General features: G+C 39.4%; 1 protein-coding gene across 1 annotated transcript in view; it reads left to right on the top strand.

Annotated features, from left to right (window-relative positions):
* The window catches only part of plcd3b (phospholipase C, delta 3b), a gene marked incomplete at its 3' end in the record, with an annotated part of 123,357 nt that overhangs the window by 41,042 nt on the left and 60,399 nt on the right, over positions 1-21,916 (top strand). The window contains exons 6-9 of the mRNA XM_079389106.1: positions 6,135-6,360; positions 6,747-6,948; positions 7,140-7,281; positions 18,843-18,995. Coding sequence (XP_079245232.1) covers positions 6,135-6,360; positions 6,747-6,948; positions 7,140-7,281; positions 18,843-18,995 — 723 coding nt within the window. The remainder of the gene's footprint in view (positions 1-6,134; positions 6,361-6,746; positions 6,949-7,139; positions 7,282-18,842; positions 18,996-21,916) is intronic.

Raw genomic sequence — 21,916 nt, 5'->3', positions numbered from 1 at the left:
TCTTAACGTTATATGGATGTTCATTTCTTGTATTTTGGAAAGCGTTGATTCATTAAAAGCCTGTATTTACTTTACCTGCTGTTTCCCGTATTCCTTGGAGGAGCATTACATAACAGTATAAGGGGCATAGACTGAAAGAAATACAATATTCCTATTCTCCACTATTGTTTTTATATGTGTTATGCTACCGTCTGTATCACAACCTTTATCTATAATAGTAATATTTAAAGTCCTCCGCGCCAATATTAGGACACCCTTGGTTTTAGTGTCCGAAGATGAGTGAGATACCACTTCATAAAACTTATTACACCTGTGTATATCCTCCTCTTTCAAATGGGATTCCTGAACTAACACTATATCAATATTTCTTCTTCGCAAAAAATCCAGAAAACCTGTATGTTTGTGAGGGCCACTTAGGCCATTAATATTACAACTCAGAATATTAAGGTTAGTCATAGGTATCAAACAGAATTACTGCATAATAAGACAAAATACAAGTTTGAAAATAAAACCAGTCGAGTCTACCATTAAATCACCCCCCACCTGTCCCATCACTAATCAAAAAAACATAAACACATTCCCATGAACTATGGCATACCAAGAACAAGCCTTGATCTGCCAGCACCCCTTAATATGATCCGTGGCGTCAACAAAAACCTGCACATTACTGAAGCACCAACATTGGCCCCATAGTCACATATTGACTAGGTAGCATCTCCAAAAAAATAAAATAAAAAAAGGAAAGAGAAGGAATACAACTAAAACATAAATAAAGTAACATCATGACCAGTAAGCGTTACTGTATGCACAATGAAAGCTTCTAGTTACTATGAATTAAAACGTGAACATTAGAGTGAACAGTGAAAAACACAGTCACCTAACCATTTAAAGCATCTCTTCTCCGATTAGACAGCAAATGTCCAGCTGAAGTTCACTGAGAGTTGGTGGATGAATGGGATATGAGAAAAACTCTTGCTTCTTCTGGGGAGTAAAGCATTTTAGGTTCACCTTGATTAAGAATGACCTTCAGCATTGCAAGATAAAGAAGAAAATTCTGGATGCCAGCTTCTCTCATTTCCTTTCTAATTGGAGCAAATGCACCCGTGGTTTACCACGATCTGAGGAGAGCCTTGTGTACACGCGATGTGCTCGCTCCACTTCAATCTCTTTGCCCGCCAGAGACGGGAGCCACGTCGGTAGCGATCTTTTCAAAAAGCCAATAGGGTCGTCCTTTTCGCAACCTTCAGACAATCCAACCAGACGCAGATTGCTGCACCTATTGCGATCCACAGCCTGTCCACAACCTGTTGCTCAAGAGCGGCTACTCGCCTATCATGATCTGCGACAACTTTCTTTTGTTCTCTCATCGCCCCTGTAAAAAGATCCAATTTAGAGCATAGCGACTTAACAACTGACATGTGAGAAGCGAACACGTTCCGCATCGTCGTCAACTCAGTTCTTAGAATGTTCTCAAAGTAGGTAACAGTGTTCGCCATCTTGTCCACCATATCGCTCGTGTTCGGTGGCTTGGATTTCTTCTTAATCGGAGAAGCCGACAGAGACAACTCCTGCTGTTTCCGATTGTATGACATCAGGGAAAGTATTATTAATTAATAAAACTTCAAATAAAATGAAAAAATCAAACATACGGAGCTCTACTCAAGTGCGACTAGGTTCATAAGCACATCACGTGACTCCCCGGTTTTAGTTAAAATTTTAAATTAAAAATATATTTTTACAAAAATAAAGAGACCGTAGAGACACAATTTGTGTATTTTTAGCTTCAGTCCTATAAAAAATTTTAAATTCAGGGACACGTGAGCAGTAGGTACATGTTTGTTTTATAACAATTTCTGTGTAAAATCCTTTTTAAACCAACCCCATTTTGTCTGTCACGGGGTTGAGAAAAAAAGGTGTCTAAAGCTGAAAAAACTGAAAATAATAAAAGGTCTTTAATGCCTGAGGTGGAAACATATGATATGATATGTTTTGATATGTGCCTAATGATGAGGGGAATTTATATTTAATTTGAATCACATTTAGTTGAAAAACATGTATATTCCAAATTGAAATGTTACCTAAGCCCAGGAATGACCCTCATGCATTCAGAGTTGTCTACACTGTTAAAGAGTTGGATTCTCACGCTAAGCATGAACAAAGTAAAAAAATAAATAAAAATTGGACGTAAAACAGAGTATTTCTGTGCCAAAAATCTTATTCCGGGTTCGTACAAGTTTCGGAGAGTTTTTTTCGATCGTGGCTCTTCATGACATAAACGAGGCTGGAACTCCTTATATGGGCATTTCTCTGAAGAACTTGCCTGTGCACGCATCGACCAGAGCGAGAGCAAAACCGCACCCATCAACGCGCTTCATTCGGCTGCACTGCACAGGACTCGCTCGGGAAGAATGTCTCTAAAGAAGTGTGTTTTTGGTTATGAGGGAAAGATAACCTTGTTAAGCTTCCCGAAGAACCCAGTGTTATGTAAACAGTGGATGCAGTTTGTTTTTCTGGGGCAGCAACAGAGTTTCTCAACTGTGTTTCTTGACGAATGTTATATAAACAAGACCCAGTTTGACGCTGGATTTGCACATCGCTTGATACTGAAAGATGGAGCAGTCCCAGCTATAAAAGATTCCGGTCATGATTCAGAACTGCAGACAATAAGTGAAACGGCATCAAATGTCTCTGTTTTGTTGGCAACTGGCTCTCAAGTGCTCGCCACTCTTTAACTCCGCCCACGGCGCGCCTCCAGGAGCTCGGCTTTTTTCGGACAGAATCGTAAAGCTGTATCTTCCTTTTATAAATATGATAAAACTAAAGACTTTTTGGAGATATGAAGGATGCAATACTACTATAATACGACAAACTAGTGGTGACAAAAGCAGGGGTCAGTTCACATCGGCAGCGTCTGGGTCCAAAGTTGCCCTGACACACCAAGCTGACGCTCGGCACCTGAAGGCCAAGTAGCACATCTGTTCTGTGCCTTTCTCGTGCACTGGTTCACCAGCTGAAAAGCCAATCAGAATGATCAGATGACCCAACTGACCGACAAGCTCCGATGCCGATTCAACATATCAAATCGACCAAAAAAAAGCAGACGAAGACCACCGTCAGCCGATGGTGCAGAACACACTGAGAAAACGTAGTCGGCCGACGAACAAAAAGTTCCCGACGGCCGACCGTTGGCTTGGTGTATTCTGGTCTTTAGAGTTGTTCCAAATCTGGAACAACTTGAGGTTGAGTAAATGATTACAGTATTTTCTTTTTTAGGTGAGCTATCCCTTTAAGTAAAAGTATTATCTTGCACACTCCAAATACTACTGTGTATGTTGCATTTTACTTCTGAATATGTCCAAGGTTGTTAAATTTAAAGTAGCCTACTACATATACTGTTGGGTATTTTAATCTACAACAATGCATCATGTTGTAAAAGACCACATTTTTGTAGTGTTGCTGTCCTGTGTTTAATATCACCATGGTCAAGACAATAAACTATATAAAATTACACCTTTGTAAGGTATCAGTCAGCATTTGAACTGCTATGTGTGTGCATGTGTGTGTATTTTGTATTTTTTTCATATGTAGCATTACACTATTCAAGTAAATTCCAACCCAACACCTGCATTTAAAATTGTAATCCAGCAATCCAACCCTTTCCATTGACTTTGTATTGTGGGAAGCTACCTCCTTGTCTTTTTTGACTTATAACAAAAAACAGAACAATGTCTAAAATCTGCTATTTGACAAGGTGTACAGTAAACAAGCTAAAAAAAACAACTACATTTTTATGAGCTGTCAAACCCAAAAAATTAGCATTTAAAGACACAAAACCAGAGCGCAACATGTCATATTACTCTGAGAATGCTTCCCACTGAAGCAAAACGTAATTGGCAAGGAATTATTTTTAATCATGTCAAAGGATTATTTCACCACCCTATGCCAAGTCAAGTCAAGTCACCTTTATTTATATAGCGCTTTTAACAATACAGATTGTGTCATAGCACTTAACAGTATCAGATTGGAGGATAGAGTGTCAGTAATGTATAATAATAAGATTAAACACTCAATTTTCAGTTAAAGGCATTTCATTATTGTATTCAGAGATGTCATTGTCTAGCTCAGTTTAGCTTAAATAGTATCTGTGGAATCAAATTGACGATAATTGATAGAAATGAAGTGTCCCCAACTGAACAAGCCAGAGGCGATAGTGGCAAGAGACCAAAACTCCCTCTGTGACAGAATGGAGAAAAAAACCTTGGGAGAAACCAGGCTCAGTCGGGGGGGCAGTTCTCCTCTGGCCAGGATTTTATTGTTTATTTATTGTTTACTTATTGTTTTAATTAAAATTTTAAATGTATAAATGTATTTCTATTTTTTATATTGTTGCAATTTCTAACAATAATAGTATTATGTAGTTAGGTATTTTAGAATAGTTTTAGTTATTTGTTTTATTTTTTTAGTTTTATTGTATTTTAAGTCGAGGTGTGCGGCCTCCGCCGATGATCAGGGCCGCAGACATCATCTCCCGGTGCCGATCCACCATCTGATCCGGACACGGACTGAGAAACAGAATAAGAAAGAAACAGACAAATATTAGCGTAGATGCCATTCTTCTTACGATGTAACGAGTACATCGTGTGTTATGAGGAGTGTTCCCGGTTCCGGTTGATCTAATTAATGCAGCCTAACAATCCTTTAACGGATTTTAATAATAGAAGTGTATTAGTGTGTTATGTGTAAACCAGGTTAAAGAAATGTGTCTTTAATCTAGATTTAAACTGACAGAGTGTTAAGTAAATTGTTCCAGAGTTTGAGTGCTAAACAGTAAAAGGATCTGCCGCCCGCAGTCGATTTTGATATTTTATGTATTATCAAACGGCCAGAGTTTTGAGAACCCAGCGGACACGGAGGACTATAATGTGATAAGAGCTCGCTCAAGTACTGAGGAGATAAGCCATTCAGGGCTTTATAAGTAATTAACAAGATTTTAAAATCTATACGATGTTTGATATTCTATGTGAACGTGAGAAGAGGAGATATTTTGACTTTATTGATCTATTTATTAACTAAAATGATGGTGGGACAAGCTGTTCAAAAGCTATAAGTTATATTGGTTACTGCAGCTTAGGCACTAGCACTATGTTGCTGCATAGCTTTCTTCTTTATCCACATTCTAAAAAGTTGCATACTGTCAAAATGCTACAGCTTACAGAAATATAATATATAAAACTGACATTTGGATATTTGATTTACCAGTGATGAAATGTTTACTGCATACGTAGACATACTGAGCATCAGGATCCCACAATTTGCCCATTCTTCCTATTGATGCTTCACGTCTTATTGCCTGTATCCACTTTTGTCTCCCTAAAGGCTGGCTTTTATGGTTCAGTCGCTTATAAAAACTTAGTTCTGTTTTTTTTTTTTTTTTTTTTAGCTTGTTAGCTGTACACCTTGTCACACAGCAGATTTTGGGCATTGTTCTGTTTTTGTTATAAGTCAGAAATGACAAGGAGACAGCTTCCTGCAATCCAAATCAACACTGCCCCCCCCTTGAGCATGGCCTAAATGCGCTCAGTCTCTATATGGCAGCTATCTTCTCGCACCATTGCTATGCGGCAGGAGCAGTAATCAGGAACCCCTTTTGGTGCAATTAGGAAATCCTGCCAAGGTGGAGCGTCCTTCATGCACTTCGAAGGGTCCTTCGCACCCTTAACTTTTGGACGCAGATTATGAGTGAGAGACAGAGGAGGGGCACTAAAATAAAACCCTGTCCTCTATTCAAAACTCAGTTTCATTTGGAAATGCATCACTACACTGAAATAAAGTTGGCAGCAACTTCTGGTTCACACAGACATTAATCAAAGAACAAATCTGCATGTGATGCTGAAAAACAACAGACAATAATGAACACTAAAGACAAAAATGGATTTTAATAATATGACATAAGTCATGCATATTTTTGTACATGCATGGTATTCTTTTCTAACTTTAAATGCAGAAATTATTTTATCTATTAGTTGCTTATTAGCATGCATATTACTAGAATATTAGCCATGTATTAGTGCTAATTAAGCACATATTAATGCCTTATTCTACATGACCTTTTTCTTTGTGTCTTTGCATATCAGAAGTGTGATAAGTCAGCAGACGGACGGCTTGAACATGAGGAGATTGAGCTGTTTTGCCGTGAGTTACTACGTCGGCCTGAGCTAGATGGAGTGTTTCAGCAGTACTCCGCTAATGGTTATGTCCTGTCCACCGTGGATTTGCGTGAATTTCTGAAAGACCAGGGTGAAGACCACACGTTTGTACATGCTCAGAGCCTCATCCTTACCTATGAGCTCAATGAATGGGGTATTCACACTTTGCTTACTATGACATAAACATACAATCCTTGGTAGAAACCCTCTAAACATTCAGTGATTAAAAACACAGAACAATTTTGAATGATCTCTTAATTTACAGTAATAATTGGTATTATTTTATTGAAAGGGTTTTCAAACCAGCACTGCATACGCATTTTATATGTTTCCCTTATTGGACACACCCAAGTCTTGCAGTCTCTACTAATAAGCTGATGAGTTGAATCAGTTATGTTAGATGAGGGAAGACATAGAAAATATGCAGTCTTGGGAATATTCCAGGACAGGTTTGAAAACCCCTGTTTTATTGCAATTTGCACTGTTTATCAGGCTTGCAATTCTGAGCCTAAAGATGCAGGTATGTTCTGTCCCATTCAGCCCAGAAGAACCAGTTTATGACACCCAATGGTTTTGCCATCTACATGCTGTCTAAGGAGAATGATGTGTATAACCCAGAGCATGGCAGAGTCTACCAGGACATGAGCCACCCACTCAGTCACTACTTTATCTCCTCCTCACACAACACCTACCTCACTAAAGACCAGCTCATCGGCGAGAGCAGCGTTGACCCTTATATCAGGTACAATGCTCAAATATATATTAAAAAAGACAGCACTGGTCATTTTAGCAGATAATGCTATACATACACATCTGCTTGCATACTAAACAGGATGACTTATTTATTGAAATTTTGCACAAAGACACACAAAAATGCTTTCTCCAATATTGAGCAAATAAAGTAAAAGTTTTTTATTTTTGTTTGTGGTGCAGAGCTCTGAGTCAAGGCTGTCGCTGTGTGGAACTGGACTGCTGGGATGGGGAAAAGGAGCCAGTTATTTACCATGGGCACACCCTCACATCCAAAGTGCCATTTAGCGAGGTTTTGAAGATTATCGCTGAATATGCATTCAGGGTGAGCACAGGAAGTGCCTCTTCAACTTCAGCTTACTGGGTGATGCTTTTATATTCAACCCAGGCTCATTGGAAATACGTGCCTCTAAATACATTTCTGCAACACGTTTATTATGTACCTTACTGCACATTTTGAGGCATTTTCAAAGGGATACGTATTTGTTACATTGATATAGGCACGTATTGGTGTGTTTGTATTACCTTGCTTCAGGTACGTATTGTGGTGGTTCATAATTCAAATATCCGAGGAGTGTCACTAAAAGTAAAAAAATGCTCTTGTTGAAAATATCCCTCTGCACCAAACCCAATCCTAAACCTACCCGATAGTGTTAACAAATGCAAAAGTGATATAAAAACCATAGATTCAACAGTGGAGCCCGGTGGAGCTAGTGGGATGATGAGCTACTATCTATACTATATATAGTTATAGTTATAGAGCTACTATCTATACTATCTACTATAGTGGGATGATGAGCTACTATCAAATGTGCATTCCTAAGAGACAAACAAAAGTGATATTATAATTATCATTATTATTATCAGGCAACCCAAACCTGTTTCTTGATTAGAAACAATATCACTCATTAGAACATGCAGAAACTAAGAAATTATTTTTTTATTTAGATATTTATTTTGTTAAGGAAAATTAGCAAATGGTGCAAAATTCTGGCTTTAAACTTGAAAGAAATAAAGAGTTGACATTTATCGTGATAATTATCAATATCGACTGATATGAAAAAAATTATCGTGATAATTTTTCTGGCCATATCGCCCAGCCCTAGTTCCTCATATTAATTCCCAAAGGCCAGCTGCAGCTCACCCTCAGCGGCGGGAGTGTATTGTCGTGGGACCAAAAGTCCCACGATAATACACGGCTCACACCCATGGTCAGTCGTGTCTAGAGGCTCAGGCAACGATCAGCTCAGTCGCGGTTGTATGCGCTGACTCACGTGTCGTGGCAGACTCGGGCTCTCTGTCTGTGGTGTGCTCTGGCGAGTACTCCGTGCAGCGGTGGGGTAAAGGCTGGCTGTTCTCTGGATCAGGAGTGGGGCTGGTGAAGTCATCCTCAGTGGAGCAGATGGTGAATGGACATCCACAATTCACCAGCACCCACTGCACAGAAGCGGCGAGATCCTCGCAGGGACCGTTCTCTGGCAGGCGTGCCTTACACCTTACAGAAGCAGGTCAGTAAGCAACACATGACAAGATTCACCCTTTTCCTAACCGGGCCTGCTCCTTGGGTTCGGGGTTCCTCCTTCCTGAATTGGCTTGCCACACATTCCCCCCTGAGCTCCAGGTTATCACCGGGAGCGACCGACCAAAGGCACTCCTCCCTCCGTGACAGGGCATCCACATTTCCTTGCGGTTTTCCCCCTCGATGCTCCACTCTGAAGCAGAAGTCCTGTAGATCCAAGAACCAACATGTGACACAATCATTAGAGTCATTTGCAGTGGACATCCATTTCAGAGGGGCATGGTCAGTAATAATGGTGAATTTTCTCCCCAGCAGGTAATATCTTAGCTTTTTGAGGGCCCACCTGATGGCCAAGCATTCTTTCTCTACTGTTGAATTATTACGTTCAGGTTTGAATAACTTATGGTTGATGAACATAATGGGGATGTTCTTCTCCGTTTCTCAGCTGTGAAAAGACTGCTCCAAAGCCCGTCTCTGAGGCATCGGTTTGGACAATGAAGGGTTGTTGGATGTTTGGGGTAACCAACACAGAGTTACTGCAAGTGTTGCAAAGTTGGGGATAAACTGACGGTAATATCCAATCAGACCCAGGAATGTTTTTACTTGGTTCTTTGTTTTTACTTTGTTCTTTGTTACCGGTCTTGGCCACTTGGAGATTGTGGTCTTTTGTCTCTGAGGTTGAATGTTACTACGTCCAATGGTGAACCCAAGATATTCTGCCTCTTCTAATCCCAAATTAGTGTACCCCCCCCCCCCCCACACACACACACACATACACACACGCCCTTCCGCCCCCCATACTTTCCTCCCAGGTTCTGTGACTATGTCATGGTGGACCACTGCGGTCCATCCTGATAGTACGAAGAATACATCTGAATGTTGATTTGCCAATTCCCGGAGGTCTTGTTTTTGGGTTGGGGTCAGTTGGGCTCCCATCTCCACTTCCACAGGCCCTTGGGAGAGGATTTGGGATGACAGTGTGGAAAGCAGACATTGTTCTGGCTCATACCACTTCTTGAGTAAATTCAAATGATAAATCGGGTGGATCCAGTGCCGACCGAGCTGCTTTATCTTATAGTTCACTGGACCCACTCGTTCCACCACTTCATACGGCCCATGCCACTTGGCGAGAAACTTGCATTCATGCGTAGGGACTAACACCATAGCCTTTTCTCCTGGTTGGAATTCTCTTAGCTGGGCCCCTCTGTTGTAGACTCGTGCCTGGGCCTCTTGTGCCTATTTCATGTGCTCTCAAACAATTGGCCACACCTGAGTCATACGTTGGTGTATCTGTTCCATATGTTCCACCACAGAGCGATATGGCGATGTAGACCTCTTTGGCAATAGCCATCATTCCTATTGCCTTCGCCCATAGAGAAGCTCAAATGGGGAAAATCCAGTGGAGCTCTGTGGCACTTCCCTTATGTACACCAGCACATAAGGCAGCAACTGATCCCAGTTTTTCCCATCCACCTCAATCACTGTTTAAACATTTGCTTTAACCCTCTGCTTGTGTTCAGGTCAAATTGAGTTAGAGAAGATTTTCTTTTTCCCGAAAATACTAGATAACGTTATTGCATTGGACTCAAACTTACTGACTTTGTTCACACAGGGTATAAGTACTTCTCAGATTATGCTTTTATTTTGTACAAAATTGCACAAAGTCACACTTGTGGTGTTCCCGGTCAAAAATGACCAGACTCTAAACAATTGGTTATAAATCTCTCATTTTGATACATTATCACCAAATATTGGATTCATTCTTTTTGGCAAATTGTTTTCTTTCATTTAGGAATGGTTTTCTGTTTCTATTTGCATCTGATTCATTGTATGACTCATTTATCTAAAAGTAGGCACCTCATTTTTTGAGTGAAAAAAGCTTTTTTTATGAATACTTTTCACAATATGACAAAAAAAAAGAACATTTGCTCTGTTTATCACATTATTGTGCTTTAATGTTTAATCAGGAACTTCAAAATTGCACAGTCACACTTGTCAAAAATGGCCGGCCATTGAAAGTGAATGGGTAAGATCACAAAAAACAGTACTCTGTGAGAACATGAAAACCTCAAAACCTATTGTCATAATGGTTTGTCTAGAATGTGATGAAAGAAAAGATTATTTTGAAGTCAATGCAGGCTAAAGACAAGGCAGTTTGAGCATGTATGTGTGTGTGTGTGTGTGTGTGTGAGTGTGAGTGAGAGAGTTATCATAAAAGCATATTGCATGCAGTTCAGGGTAGAATGAAATAGGTGTAATACTCACAATAGTTTGTATGCATGGATGTGTGTGTGTGTGTGTGTGAGTATACATGCATCCACACATGCACAGGTCCATGGCCTTTATGTTTAGTGTGTTACACTAAACACTAGTTGTGTTTCTTGCTTTCATTCTTCACCATTCACTTTCAATGGCCGGCCATTTTTGACAAGTGTGACTTTGTGCAATTTTGAACAAAATTAAAGTATTTAAAAGCATACTTCCTGATTAAACATTAAAGCGCACTAGTGTGAGAAACAGTGCAAATTTTCATAATTTTTCTCATATTGTGAAAATTATTCATAAAAAAAGCGTTTTTCACTTAAAAAATTAGGTACCTACTTTCGGATAACTGAGGCCTATGATTAATCGGATGCAAATAGAAACAAAAAAAGTCCTAAATGAAAGAAAATACGTTGACAAAAAGATTGAATCCAATATTTGGTGATAACAGGGCCGGTTCTAGACATTAGGAGGCCCTAGGCAAAATTCATGTTGGAGGCCCCCCCACCCCAATAAAAAGCACTTGAAACAATTTTTGATTGAAACAGATTCCTAACCTTTTTATGTATACAATATTTAACATTAAATTTTGTATATTTTTACTTATACAGTACAAAAGTTTACGGAAGTTCTAAGCGGCCATGCATTATTATAATTTTTCTGTCTTGTTTTCTCGTGATCACGACATAACAAAAATTGTTTTGTCGTTATCACGACTTAATTTTCTCGTTATCTCGACATAACGAAAGTTGTTTTGTCGTTATCACGACTTAATTTTCTCGTGATCTCGACATAACGAAAGTTGTTTTGTGGTTATCTGGACATAACGAAAGTTGTTGATCTCAACCTAAAAACCGTTTTCTCACGACGCAATTGAAGCTATCGTGAGAAAATCAGGGTCGCTATATTGTCTTCGACGATAAAGTTGCAGACCCGACAGCCTCCTTCTCAAGTGTCGAACACTTATGTGTAAGTCGTCAATCACTGACAGACACAGAGCTAAAATGGCCAAGTATGAATATGCATGAAAAGTATTCTATCATGGATCAATGTAGTCGGTCACACACACACACAACACCTTCAATATTTGGGATGGTACTTATACCATATTTTTATTTTTATTATTTCAGTTTGAGTGAGTCCCTGATCAAAGTTTAAGCGAATACGATCATCCATGATGCTGCGATGATGCTGCTTATAGCATTTTCTCATGCCGCATACACAGAGAAAATTAAGTCGTGATAACAACAAAACAACTTTCGTTATGTCGAGATCACGAGAAAATTAAGTCGTGATAACGACAAAACAACTTTCGTTATGTCGAGATCACGAGAAAATTAAGTCGTGATCACGAGAAAACAAGACAGAAAAATTATAATAATGCATGGCCGCTTAGAACGTCCGTAAAAGTTTTAACATTGCTATTTTAAATGTTTTGGAAAGTCTCTTAAACATGGATTTAGCCTATTTGATCAAAAATACAGAAAAAAAGTCTCTTAAACATGGATTTAGCCTATTTGATCAAAAATACAGAAAAAAAAATATTGTGAAATATTATTAAAACTTAAAATAATGGTTTTCTATTTTACTATACTATAAAATATAGACCCATTTCTGTGATGCAAAACTGAATTTTCTTCAGCCATTACTCCAGTCTTCAGTGTCACATAATCCTACATAAATCAATCATTCTAATATGCTGATTTACTATCAGTGTTATCAACAGTGCTTAATGTTTATTTAATAACCTGTGATACTTTTTTTTCAGGATTTTTTTTATTATTAAATTGATGTTAAAATTAATAAATAATAAATAAAAAATAATATATATATATATATATATATATATATATATATATATATATATATATATATATATATATATAAACAATATAAGTGTTATGGAAGGAGACTCACACAGAGGGTTAGAAATAATAATTGAAGTTTATTAACGGCAATAGAGGCTGGATAGGAAAAGGCAGGCGAGTAAACAGTTCAATGGATGAGTTCGCTGGATAATTAGGGTTTGTAAAGTGAATTCTTGCTCTTACCCGAGTTCGTAGAATAACTGGTAGTGATGTGACGTTCTGCGCCGAGGCTTCGAAGCTTGTATCAAAAATACGAAACATCTGGCAGTGAAGCAGTGTACTGGAGCTTGATTCGTTTTGCCATAATCACATGATCAGTGACGTCCGAAGCTTCACTTTCGTGTACAATCACGTGACTGCTTTGTAATCTGATTCAAAAATAGCTCGAACCCCTTGCGCAGGTTTCGCGTGCCAAGCACCTCGGAACAGAGACTGAGCTCTTTTGAATTGTCAGCATGGAAAAAGCCAAGAAAAAAGGTATTTTAAAATAAGAAATTATAATAATGAACTATAATATAAATAAATACTTGCATGTGTATTTTATGCTTATTCAATGTATAATAAAATATGTTAAATAATAGGCCTACATAATGTAGGAAAAAATTTCAATATATTAATACATGTGACCTCCTTCTGTAGGTTGAGTGCCTAATTTGTCCTCAACAGCTTCCTTACAACAACACATCCTCCATGTTGAGATATTTTAGAGCTAAACAAGCACTTTCACTAACCAGTTCACAAGCATTTCACAATTCCACAATAATGTCCTTTTCTTTTGATTAGATATGCCTACATGAGCCTTGCCTATGAATCCATAGGTTTAGGAATAAGGATACAGCTTATTTGAATAAGGCTGCGTGTGTTGATCAAAGCACATTAAAAAAAAAATAGTTTCTGTACAAGTTAATTTATCCCATTTATTAATTCTTTCATGAATTAATTAATAAGCTATTGTGTACTGCATCCACGTAGAAAAACTTTATTTTAGAAGAATTTTATTGTATTGCTTTTGGAGATTTCAGAGCAGAAAGTGATTTATTACATGAAACAATCAACAATATACATAAAATAATAATTATTATTATAATAACGGGCCATCTGGGACATGCATCACCTTCACCTTTTGAGCACAAGATGTCATTAGTGAGCGCAGTGTTGGAAAGCTTTGAGTAATGAACCTTTTTACGATACACTTGAGGGGAAAGCCTTGGTGCTTTGAAAAGCTTAATTTCACCGTCACTAATAACTGATGGCTGAATGGATGACTGCACACACCTCACTGGAGGATATGGAGCCAATCACTCGGTGACAATGGAGGAGACAGACGTTGGAGCGAATCTCAGGAGGCAAGTACACGAGGAAGGTAAGGATATCAATCTTTCGCTGAAGTAGCATGAAGAGTCCACTTCATACAAACGAGGCCGGACACTGAGTGAAGTGAGGTGTGTGCTTTGAAGGAGTCCTGATGAGAGTGCCAATTCCGAACAGGTGCGTGCAATCAGATATCAGGTGACTCTGCACTGTGATTGGGTGGTGAGCGAGTCTGGCCGATCCGTGACAATAAGTCTTTACTATCACTTTTTATCTATTTAACACATCCTTGTTGAATATTACTGGGTTTTTTTCTCTGTATTTCTGATCAAATAAATGCAGGCTTGAGCATAAGAAATTTCTTTCAAAATCATTAGAAATAGTAATGGGTCCAAACTTTTGACTGGTACTGTACATACATATTAATCAAACTTTATCTTAGGTAATCTCTTTTTTTTTTTTTGATGTTATTATTTTGCTGTTTTATTTAATTTAATCACAGTTGTTGAATACCACTTCAGTAAATGCTTTTATCTTTTTTTTCCCCCTAGCTTGGCATGGGCAGGATTGCCCTGTACCATTTAATTAATATTGACTACAGATATTGTAATATTGTTAATAGCAATAATATGATATTATGTATTGCATTGTTAAATATGACATATATATATATTATATGCACACACACATGCATACTAAAATCAAGTGGAACAGAAAGACACGGTTTCTACTAAGCAGCAAAAAAAAAAAAGTTTAGTTAGTTGAAACTGAAATTATAAGGTGTTAGAACAGTAATCCTAATCATCAGCTGAATTTAGAAGATGACAATGTTTTTGAACCATTAAAAAAAAAAAAAGGTTCTAGTGGGTTTGCTTTTTAACTTTGGATACAAACTTCTCTGCTTTTTCTTTTTGTAGCTATTTTGCTAGTCAGCTCCCGACGAGATGTCATTCATTATACGCACAAATTGAAAGCATCACGTCTGGGCCTGTCAACGGCACTCACGCTCTTTTAAACTCGTAATAAAGCAGAACAAGTTTATATTTAGAATATATTGCAATCACTCCAAAATAGATGACAAGAACTCACACACCTGCATTAGGAGCTAAATTTCTTTGCGTGCCTATTTAGCCTTTTGCATAGTTCACACTCGCAGCACCTGAAGGATGCGTTAGTTATGCAAACATTCAGAAGGCGGGATCCGCTTTGAAACTGCAACATTAATTGGTTTAATTACAGATGAGTGACAATTCAGCTATATCAAATGAACAATGAGGCTATCATTTCTGCCTGTCTTGACTGGTGGACTAGCATGTAGGGGATATTACAGTTATGGAGGCCCCTCCTGAAAGCCAGAGGCCCTAGGCAATCGCCTGCTCTGCCTATAGCTAGCCCTGGGTGATAATATAGCATAATGAGAGATTTATAAGCAATTGTTTGGAGTCCGGTCATTTTTGACCAGGAACACCACAAGTGTGACTGGAATCCAAATGCAACCAGAGGGTTAAGGTCTGATTAAACCTGTCGACCAACCCGTCAGTCTGAGGATGAATCTGGCTCACCTTCAAGAGTTTACACATCTCTTTCAGGACTTTGGACATGAAGCAGGTACCCTGGTCTATTAGAATCTCTTCCACAATGCCCACTCGGCTGAATAGTAGGAATGTTATAGCAGTTTTTTAGCAGTTGCTGCCCGCAGTGGTATGGCTTCTGGATACCGAGTGGCATAATCAAGGATTACCAAAACGTATCGATGGACCCGGCTGGATCTGGGCAGTGGCCCCATGATATCCATCGCAATTCTGCGAAAGGGAGTCTCAATAATGGGTAAAGGAACCAACAGGCTGCAATTTATTACCTTGGGGCTGGTCTTCAGACAAGTTGCACACTGTCGGCAGTATTCTTTGACTGCTCGCTTCACCCCTGGCGAGTAAAACCTACTCGGTATCCGTTTGTATGTCTTCTCTGTTCCCAGGTGGGCACCCAAGAGATGGAAGTGAGCAAAGTACAACACTCTGGAGATATAGGGTTTAGATGCCAGGAGCTGTTCAACAACCTCCCCTTCAATCATAATGACTCAGTACAATCAATTATTTTTAACAGCAAAATGTTCACTCACCCCCTCTAGTAAGTGGTCATTCACAGGCTTGATGCTTTTCCAAGCCTGTTCGAGGTTAGGGTCTTGCAGCTGAGCGTGCGAAATTGCCCGTGCCTATCTTTCCAACACCTCTCCTTGGGGGAACTCAGAGAAGTCTTTAAAGTTTAAGGGAGTCTCTGCTTCATCTTCAGGAGGGACATTTACTACACCGCTTTCTGGGTTTCACCGACTCACTCCCTGACTACTGGTCTGAAGGTGCTGCAAACACCCGGAAGGACTGAGGTTTTTCGTCACTTCGCTTTACCTGGCTTTTAGGCCTTGGAGGGGTTTTTCGGGGATCTAGAGGCCAACAACACTCATACACTGGGCAGTCCCTACCTAACAGGACTGGAACTGGCAGGCCGTCAACCACCCCAGCTTTGAACGTGCATCCTCCTCTGGGGGTTATCATCTCAATGCAGGACACCACTATGTAATTTTCTAAATTTATTTTGGCCCTAGTGCATATTCAGGCCATACTAGGGTAACCATACTTCCTGAGTCTAGTAGGGCTTCTGTGTCTTGGTTGGCCACTCTTACTGCAAAACGGGGGGCTGTTGTCCACTGGCTAGCCTAACAGGTCATCCCATAGTGACATGCTTCATTACTAGAGTCTGCTGAGGGCATTGATTCTTCTCTTCCTGGGCAGCTCCAGGAGAGGTGGCCTTCCTGTCCACAGGAGTAAAACTTTTGGTTTTGAATGCTAGAGGGCTGCCAGAGAGGTGGGTTTGGGGCCTGGGCTGGTGTTACTGACCTTGCCACCTGAGAGTCCCCCTAGTTTTTCAGTGGACCCCCTCTTTCTACTCTGGAACTAGGAAAGCCCATTCTCAATAGATCCTGATGATTCACTTTCATTACCTCCACCGTCACCTGATGGTTTTCCAATAGAGCTGTCAGAGTCTCAACGTCAGCAGGACTGGTTTGTGCAGCATAACGCTTTGCCTCAGCTGGCAGGGAGTGAATGCAACAGTCCAGCACAATTCCCTTCCCCTGTAGTGAGCCAGGCCTCTGTCAGTCGGGTCAGTGTGGCTATCTGAGGTCTCACTGGCTGAGTCGACTCAAAAGTCCATGCATGGAAACATTGGGCTCGAGCAGGGAGGCTATGCCCATAGTGGGACAAGATGGCCCTCTTTAACTTCACATAATCAGCTGCATCTTTAGCCAGCAGATCTTGAGGTGCCAACAGGGTGCCCCAGTCTCCTTCAGGCCATTTCTCTCTGATTGCAGTTTTCTCAAACACCTCCAAGTAAGCTTCAATATCATCATCTGGAATGTGCTTAGTGAGGACCCTCCCTGGGTCTATTGTGTCCCTGGTTTTGGACCGGACTTGACACATTGTGGTAACTGCCTCCCTGAGGGCACATAGCTCCTTCCTCTGTTTGAGATGACTGGTCAGCAAGGCATTAATGGCAGCTTACATTCTGTCCTTATCTGGGTATAATTTTGTGGCCACTTGAAGCGATGACCTCTATGACAGCATTCTCCACCAAATGTGATGTCCTAGGGCGAAATTAGGTTTTAGTTGCCACAAAACATAACCACAGGAGAGGCAGATGCGCAGTTAACAAAAACTGAGGTTTTTATTCAACCAAGAAAATAGGAGGGTAAAAAGGAATCTAAACTGGAACTTAGGTTCTTTCCGGTCTGGGGTATCTTCGTTGTCTGTGTTCCCTATGTCCGTTTCACCACAGGGCCACCTTCAGAAGGGAGACAGAACAGAAGGAAGGCAGGTCAGTAAGCAACACATGACAAGATTCACCCTTTTTGCTCTTCAGCCAGGTGTCTCTGGTTAATTTTCAGCTGGTCTGGTCTAAGCCATCCAAAGTTTCAGCATCTTGTCTTTGGGCCACCAACAACAGACTGAAGCAGAGATTCTAGCTTTATGATGACCTCCATTAGGTCATCATTGGCTACAGGTGTGGGTGGCTCCATGTCTGGAGGGTGAGCAGGTGGAAATACTCATGGTTGATGACTTTTTCTAACCGGGGCCTGCTCCTTTGGTCTGGGGTTCCTCCTTCCCACATTGCCTTGCCACAGTATCCTATTTTTCCCTAAACAGTTTAGAGTGGTGTGATGAAGAGACCTTAAACTTTTCTATCATTACCATTTTTACTGTGTTCTTATTGTTTCTGATGCATAGTTATAATTATTTATTTCCTTATCTAGCTTAGTGGGCGTAGCAATAAGAATTGCGAACTTGAGGAAAGAGCTCATTTTAGCCAATTTATGAAAATCTTTGTGCGAATATGATATTTCAGTTTATCTGTCCTCTTTTTATTGATATTAATTGTATTTATTTACTTATATCTTGTTACTTATTTTCATGTATAAATCATATTGTGATACAAGAATTTATTTTATAAGAAACATGTTCCAATTTGTAAAGTGGGGAAATGTGTATTTAAGATGGCTGTTGCTAGTAGTTAGAGAGGTGGATGAATCGAGAGCTTGTAAATGAGATTGTGGTGATGTGTATTATGTAAAACTCCAGCCTTGATGTAGTAGAGGGGGGTTAGTCATGTTTTTAGTACTTAGCAGTTCTAGTTTTAGACTGTTTTATTGCAATCTTTGTTTTAAGCTCTTAAACATATTTATTTGCAAAATTTGCAAATCCACTCTAAATAACCTTTTGGAAGCCAATTTCGCTCTCGTGATTTTCATCCTCCTTGTGAATGCTCTGGTCATTATCTCTAGTGGTTTTCCTTTTCCCTTCTCCTCTAAAACAAAAATAAATACATAAATTAAACAAATAAATACATATGCATTTTGAACATATGCTTATTTTCTAGACCTCTCCATATCCTCTTATTCTGTCTCTGGAGAACCACTGCTGTGTGGAGCAGCAGACTATCATGGCCCAGCAGCTGCACTCAATTCTGGGGGACAAACTGATCACCAAACCTCTCAATGACAAGCTACTTCAGTGCCTACCATCACCAGAGGTAATAAAGTCTGACTTTTCCCAATAAAGTTTTAATCAAATATGCTCTAAAACCAATTTAGAAGAGCAGTCTATCTTCCCTTCAGTTTGTTTTGAATTTTATTCAACAGACAGTGCTTGATATTCTTGGAATGGTTTTGGAACAGTTCTCTACAGTTCGTCCATACAGATTTTCTTTTAATCGTTCATTTACGATTAAATGAACTAGGGCCAACTAGGGCTCAGGAGCAGGACAAAAAAAGGGGCAAACAAGCAAAAAACAAACAAATGTCTGCACACTGATATTGCTGCTCCAAAAAAACATCAGGGCCTGTATTTATCAAGCCTCTAAGAATTACTGTCAAGAACACTGCTAAGAATTGACTTAAGTGAAAAAAAATTCTTGGCTCAAAGCTGAAAAAGTTAGTTAAAAGTTAGTTATCAATCATCTCAGTCATGATTTAAGTGAAGTGTAGGACTAAATCTTAAGTGTCAGTCTTAGAGTTGATTCGCAACGCTTTGCTGTGCCACAAATGGGATTTTGGATGACGACATGTGCATGAACCAATCACTGAATAGATTTCCTTAGTTAAGAATATTCTCAGATAAATTCACATTGAATGGTTAAATTCCTAATAGGAATTTACATTCAACACACATTTGACAATAAAGAATTTTCAAGAGAGTACATTATTATGGCAAGGAAACAAAGCCTCATCACAACTCAATTTAGGGTGCCGATAGATGATAATATAGTGCAGTGCCTCTCAAAGTCCGGACTCCGGAAAGGATCCGGACCCAGGGGGAATTCAATCCGGACCCACCTTCATTTCGTATTTCAAAAACACTAACTGTATTTCCTACTCTGATAAACTCATGTGAAACTTGTAAATCATTTGTTTAGTTTTTTTTTTTTTTTTTTAATGTCTTCTTGGAGATGGTCTGAAATGAAAGTGAAGGCGAGATATTTCAAGTTTTCCTGTGTGACATTGTTGTCATGACATCCAGTGAGCGTTTGTAATCGGGCGATACTTCACTTCATAATCTAATATTTGTTATCAATTAGATTATGGCCATTTGACTTACAGCAGTGTCCAAGTGTTTCCCATACATTGAGTTATTTGTGGCGGCTCGTCACAATATCAAAACTGACTGCCACAAATAGATTTTTCATAAGTCTTATACATCAATCACGGTGAGTAATGGCTTCTTCTCCTGCTATTGTTGTTTGCACTGTTTGCCACATGTACAGTTTATCTGTCTCTGTCAGCAGCGAGGGATTCACATGTGATAAATGCAGGGAAATAGTTAGGCTGACAGAGAAGATTTTAGAACTAGAGACACGCATCCAAACTGTAGTTGAGGACAGTAAGAATGTGAGGGCTGTAGATATGGCTTTGGATGCGACTAGCTCAGGGAGTCCTGTACATTGTTCGGTTCCGGTATTAGAGCCCATGCAGCAGAGCAACTGGGTGACTGTGAGGAGGCATAGTCGTGGGTCAAAACACCACTATTCTGTTCCGATCAAAACATCAAACAGGTTCTCCCCACTCAGTGACGCACCCACTGAGAAACCTGATGAAAGTACTCTAGTTATTGGCGATTCTATTGTATGGAACATGAAAATAGAGACACCAGCCACCATAGTCCAATGATTACCGGGAGCCAGAGCGCCTGACAAATTTTCATTAGTGAGGTCTGCGGTTGTTAAGATTTGTGCTATAATAATGGCTAGTACTGCTCTGATAGCGTTTGACACAGTTTCGTACAGATAATATCATGGTGATCATGATCATTGCGTTTGTCTAATGAATGTAATGGCTAGTACTGCTCTGATAGCGTTTGACACAGTTTCGTACAGATAATATCATGGTGATCATGATCATTGCGTTTGTCTAATGAATGTGGTCTCTGCAATAAACTATCCACGCGTTCCTTTTTTGATTGCTGACCGTCAGTGCCAGCGAAGCAGTGTTGCCAGGTATTGCTACAAAAAAAAAAACACAACCAATCCCCTGAAAAATCTTGTATTTGCAAATAGGATACAAAATCTCTAACCTCAGCCTTCATCCTCCCACTTTATTAATGCCCTAATTACTTTATTAACACTGTTACATTAAGTATTAAAACAAGTCCAGCAACGCTTATAATAACTAGATCTGGTAACATGCAGACCGGAGTGGAGAAGGCTGCACTTGCACCAAGCTCCCTCACTCCTGCGTTTCGCAGCTGCTGCGAGTCAGCCACATGAATTTATTCAGCGACATGATTTTAAATAATTTTTCATGTTTTCAAATTTTATTTTTGAACATGAAACATTTGCGGAGGTCTGGACCTGGGCCTGGCTATGGGCCTGGATGTGTAAAGTGAATGTGTAAACTAGCCTATATGAATGAAATGAGTGCAAATCAATAGCCGCGTTGGGGTCTTTATTGTCTTACTGAGCACTTTCTTTCCATTTAAATTTTTTTAGCTACTTTTTTTATACTCTTATTTAAGATTGTGGATGCTTGTCTCTTGACAAATTTGTACACAAAGTTTTCACTTTTCATCTTTTTTGATGAACATTTTCTTTAGTTTTAAATAGAAGATATTTACAAAGTCAATTATAATTAAAAATAATACTTTCTTTAGTTATACAAGGCATATTTGTTAAATGAAAACTACGAATCAAATAGATTTGCATTTAAAATGGTATTTTCATGTAAGTTTACGAACTTACAGGTTAAGCCACGCCCACTTCCGGATACATCCGAATACAGATACAAATAATTTTGAGATTGTCACAGATACAAATACAGATACAAATAATGGCTCCGCTGCACACCCCTACAGTACAGTACATATCAACTGATTCTATGCATTTAGGCTATTTGTCAGTAGCTATGTTTACATGCTCAATTTTTGGTTCAATCGGACTGAATTCTTTCCGACTGATGAATC

The sequence above is a fragment of the Barbus barbus genome, assembly GCF_936440315.1.
Source record: "Barbus barbus genome assembly, chromosome: 32".
Lineage (NCBI taxonomy): Eukaryota > Metazoa > Chordata > Actinopteri > Cypriniformes > Cyprinidae > Barbus > Barbus barbus.
This window is presented reverse-complemented; position numbering and strand designations above follow the sequence as displayed.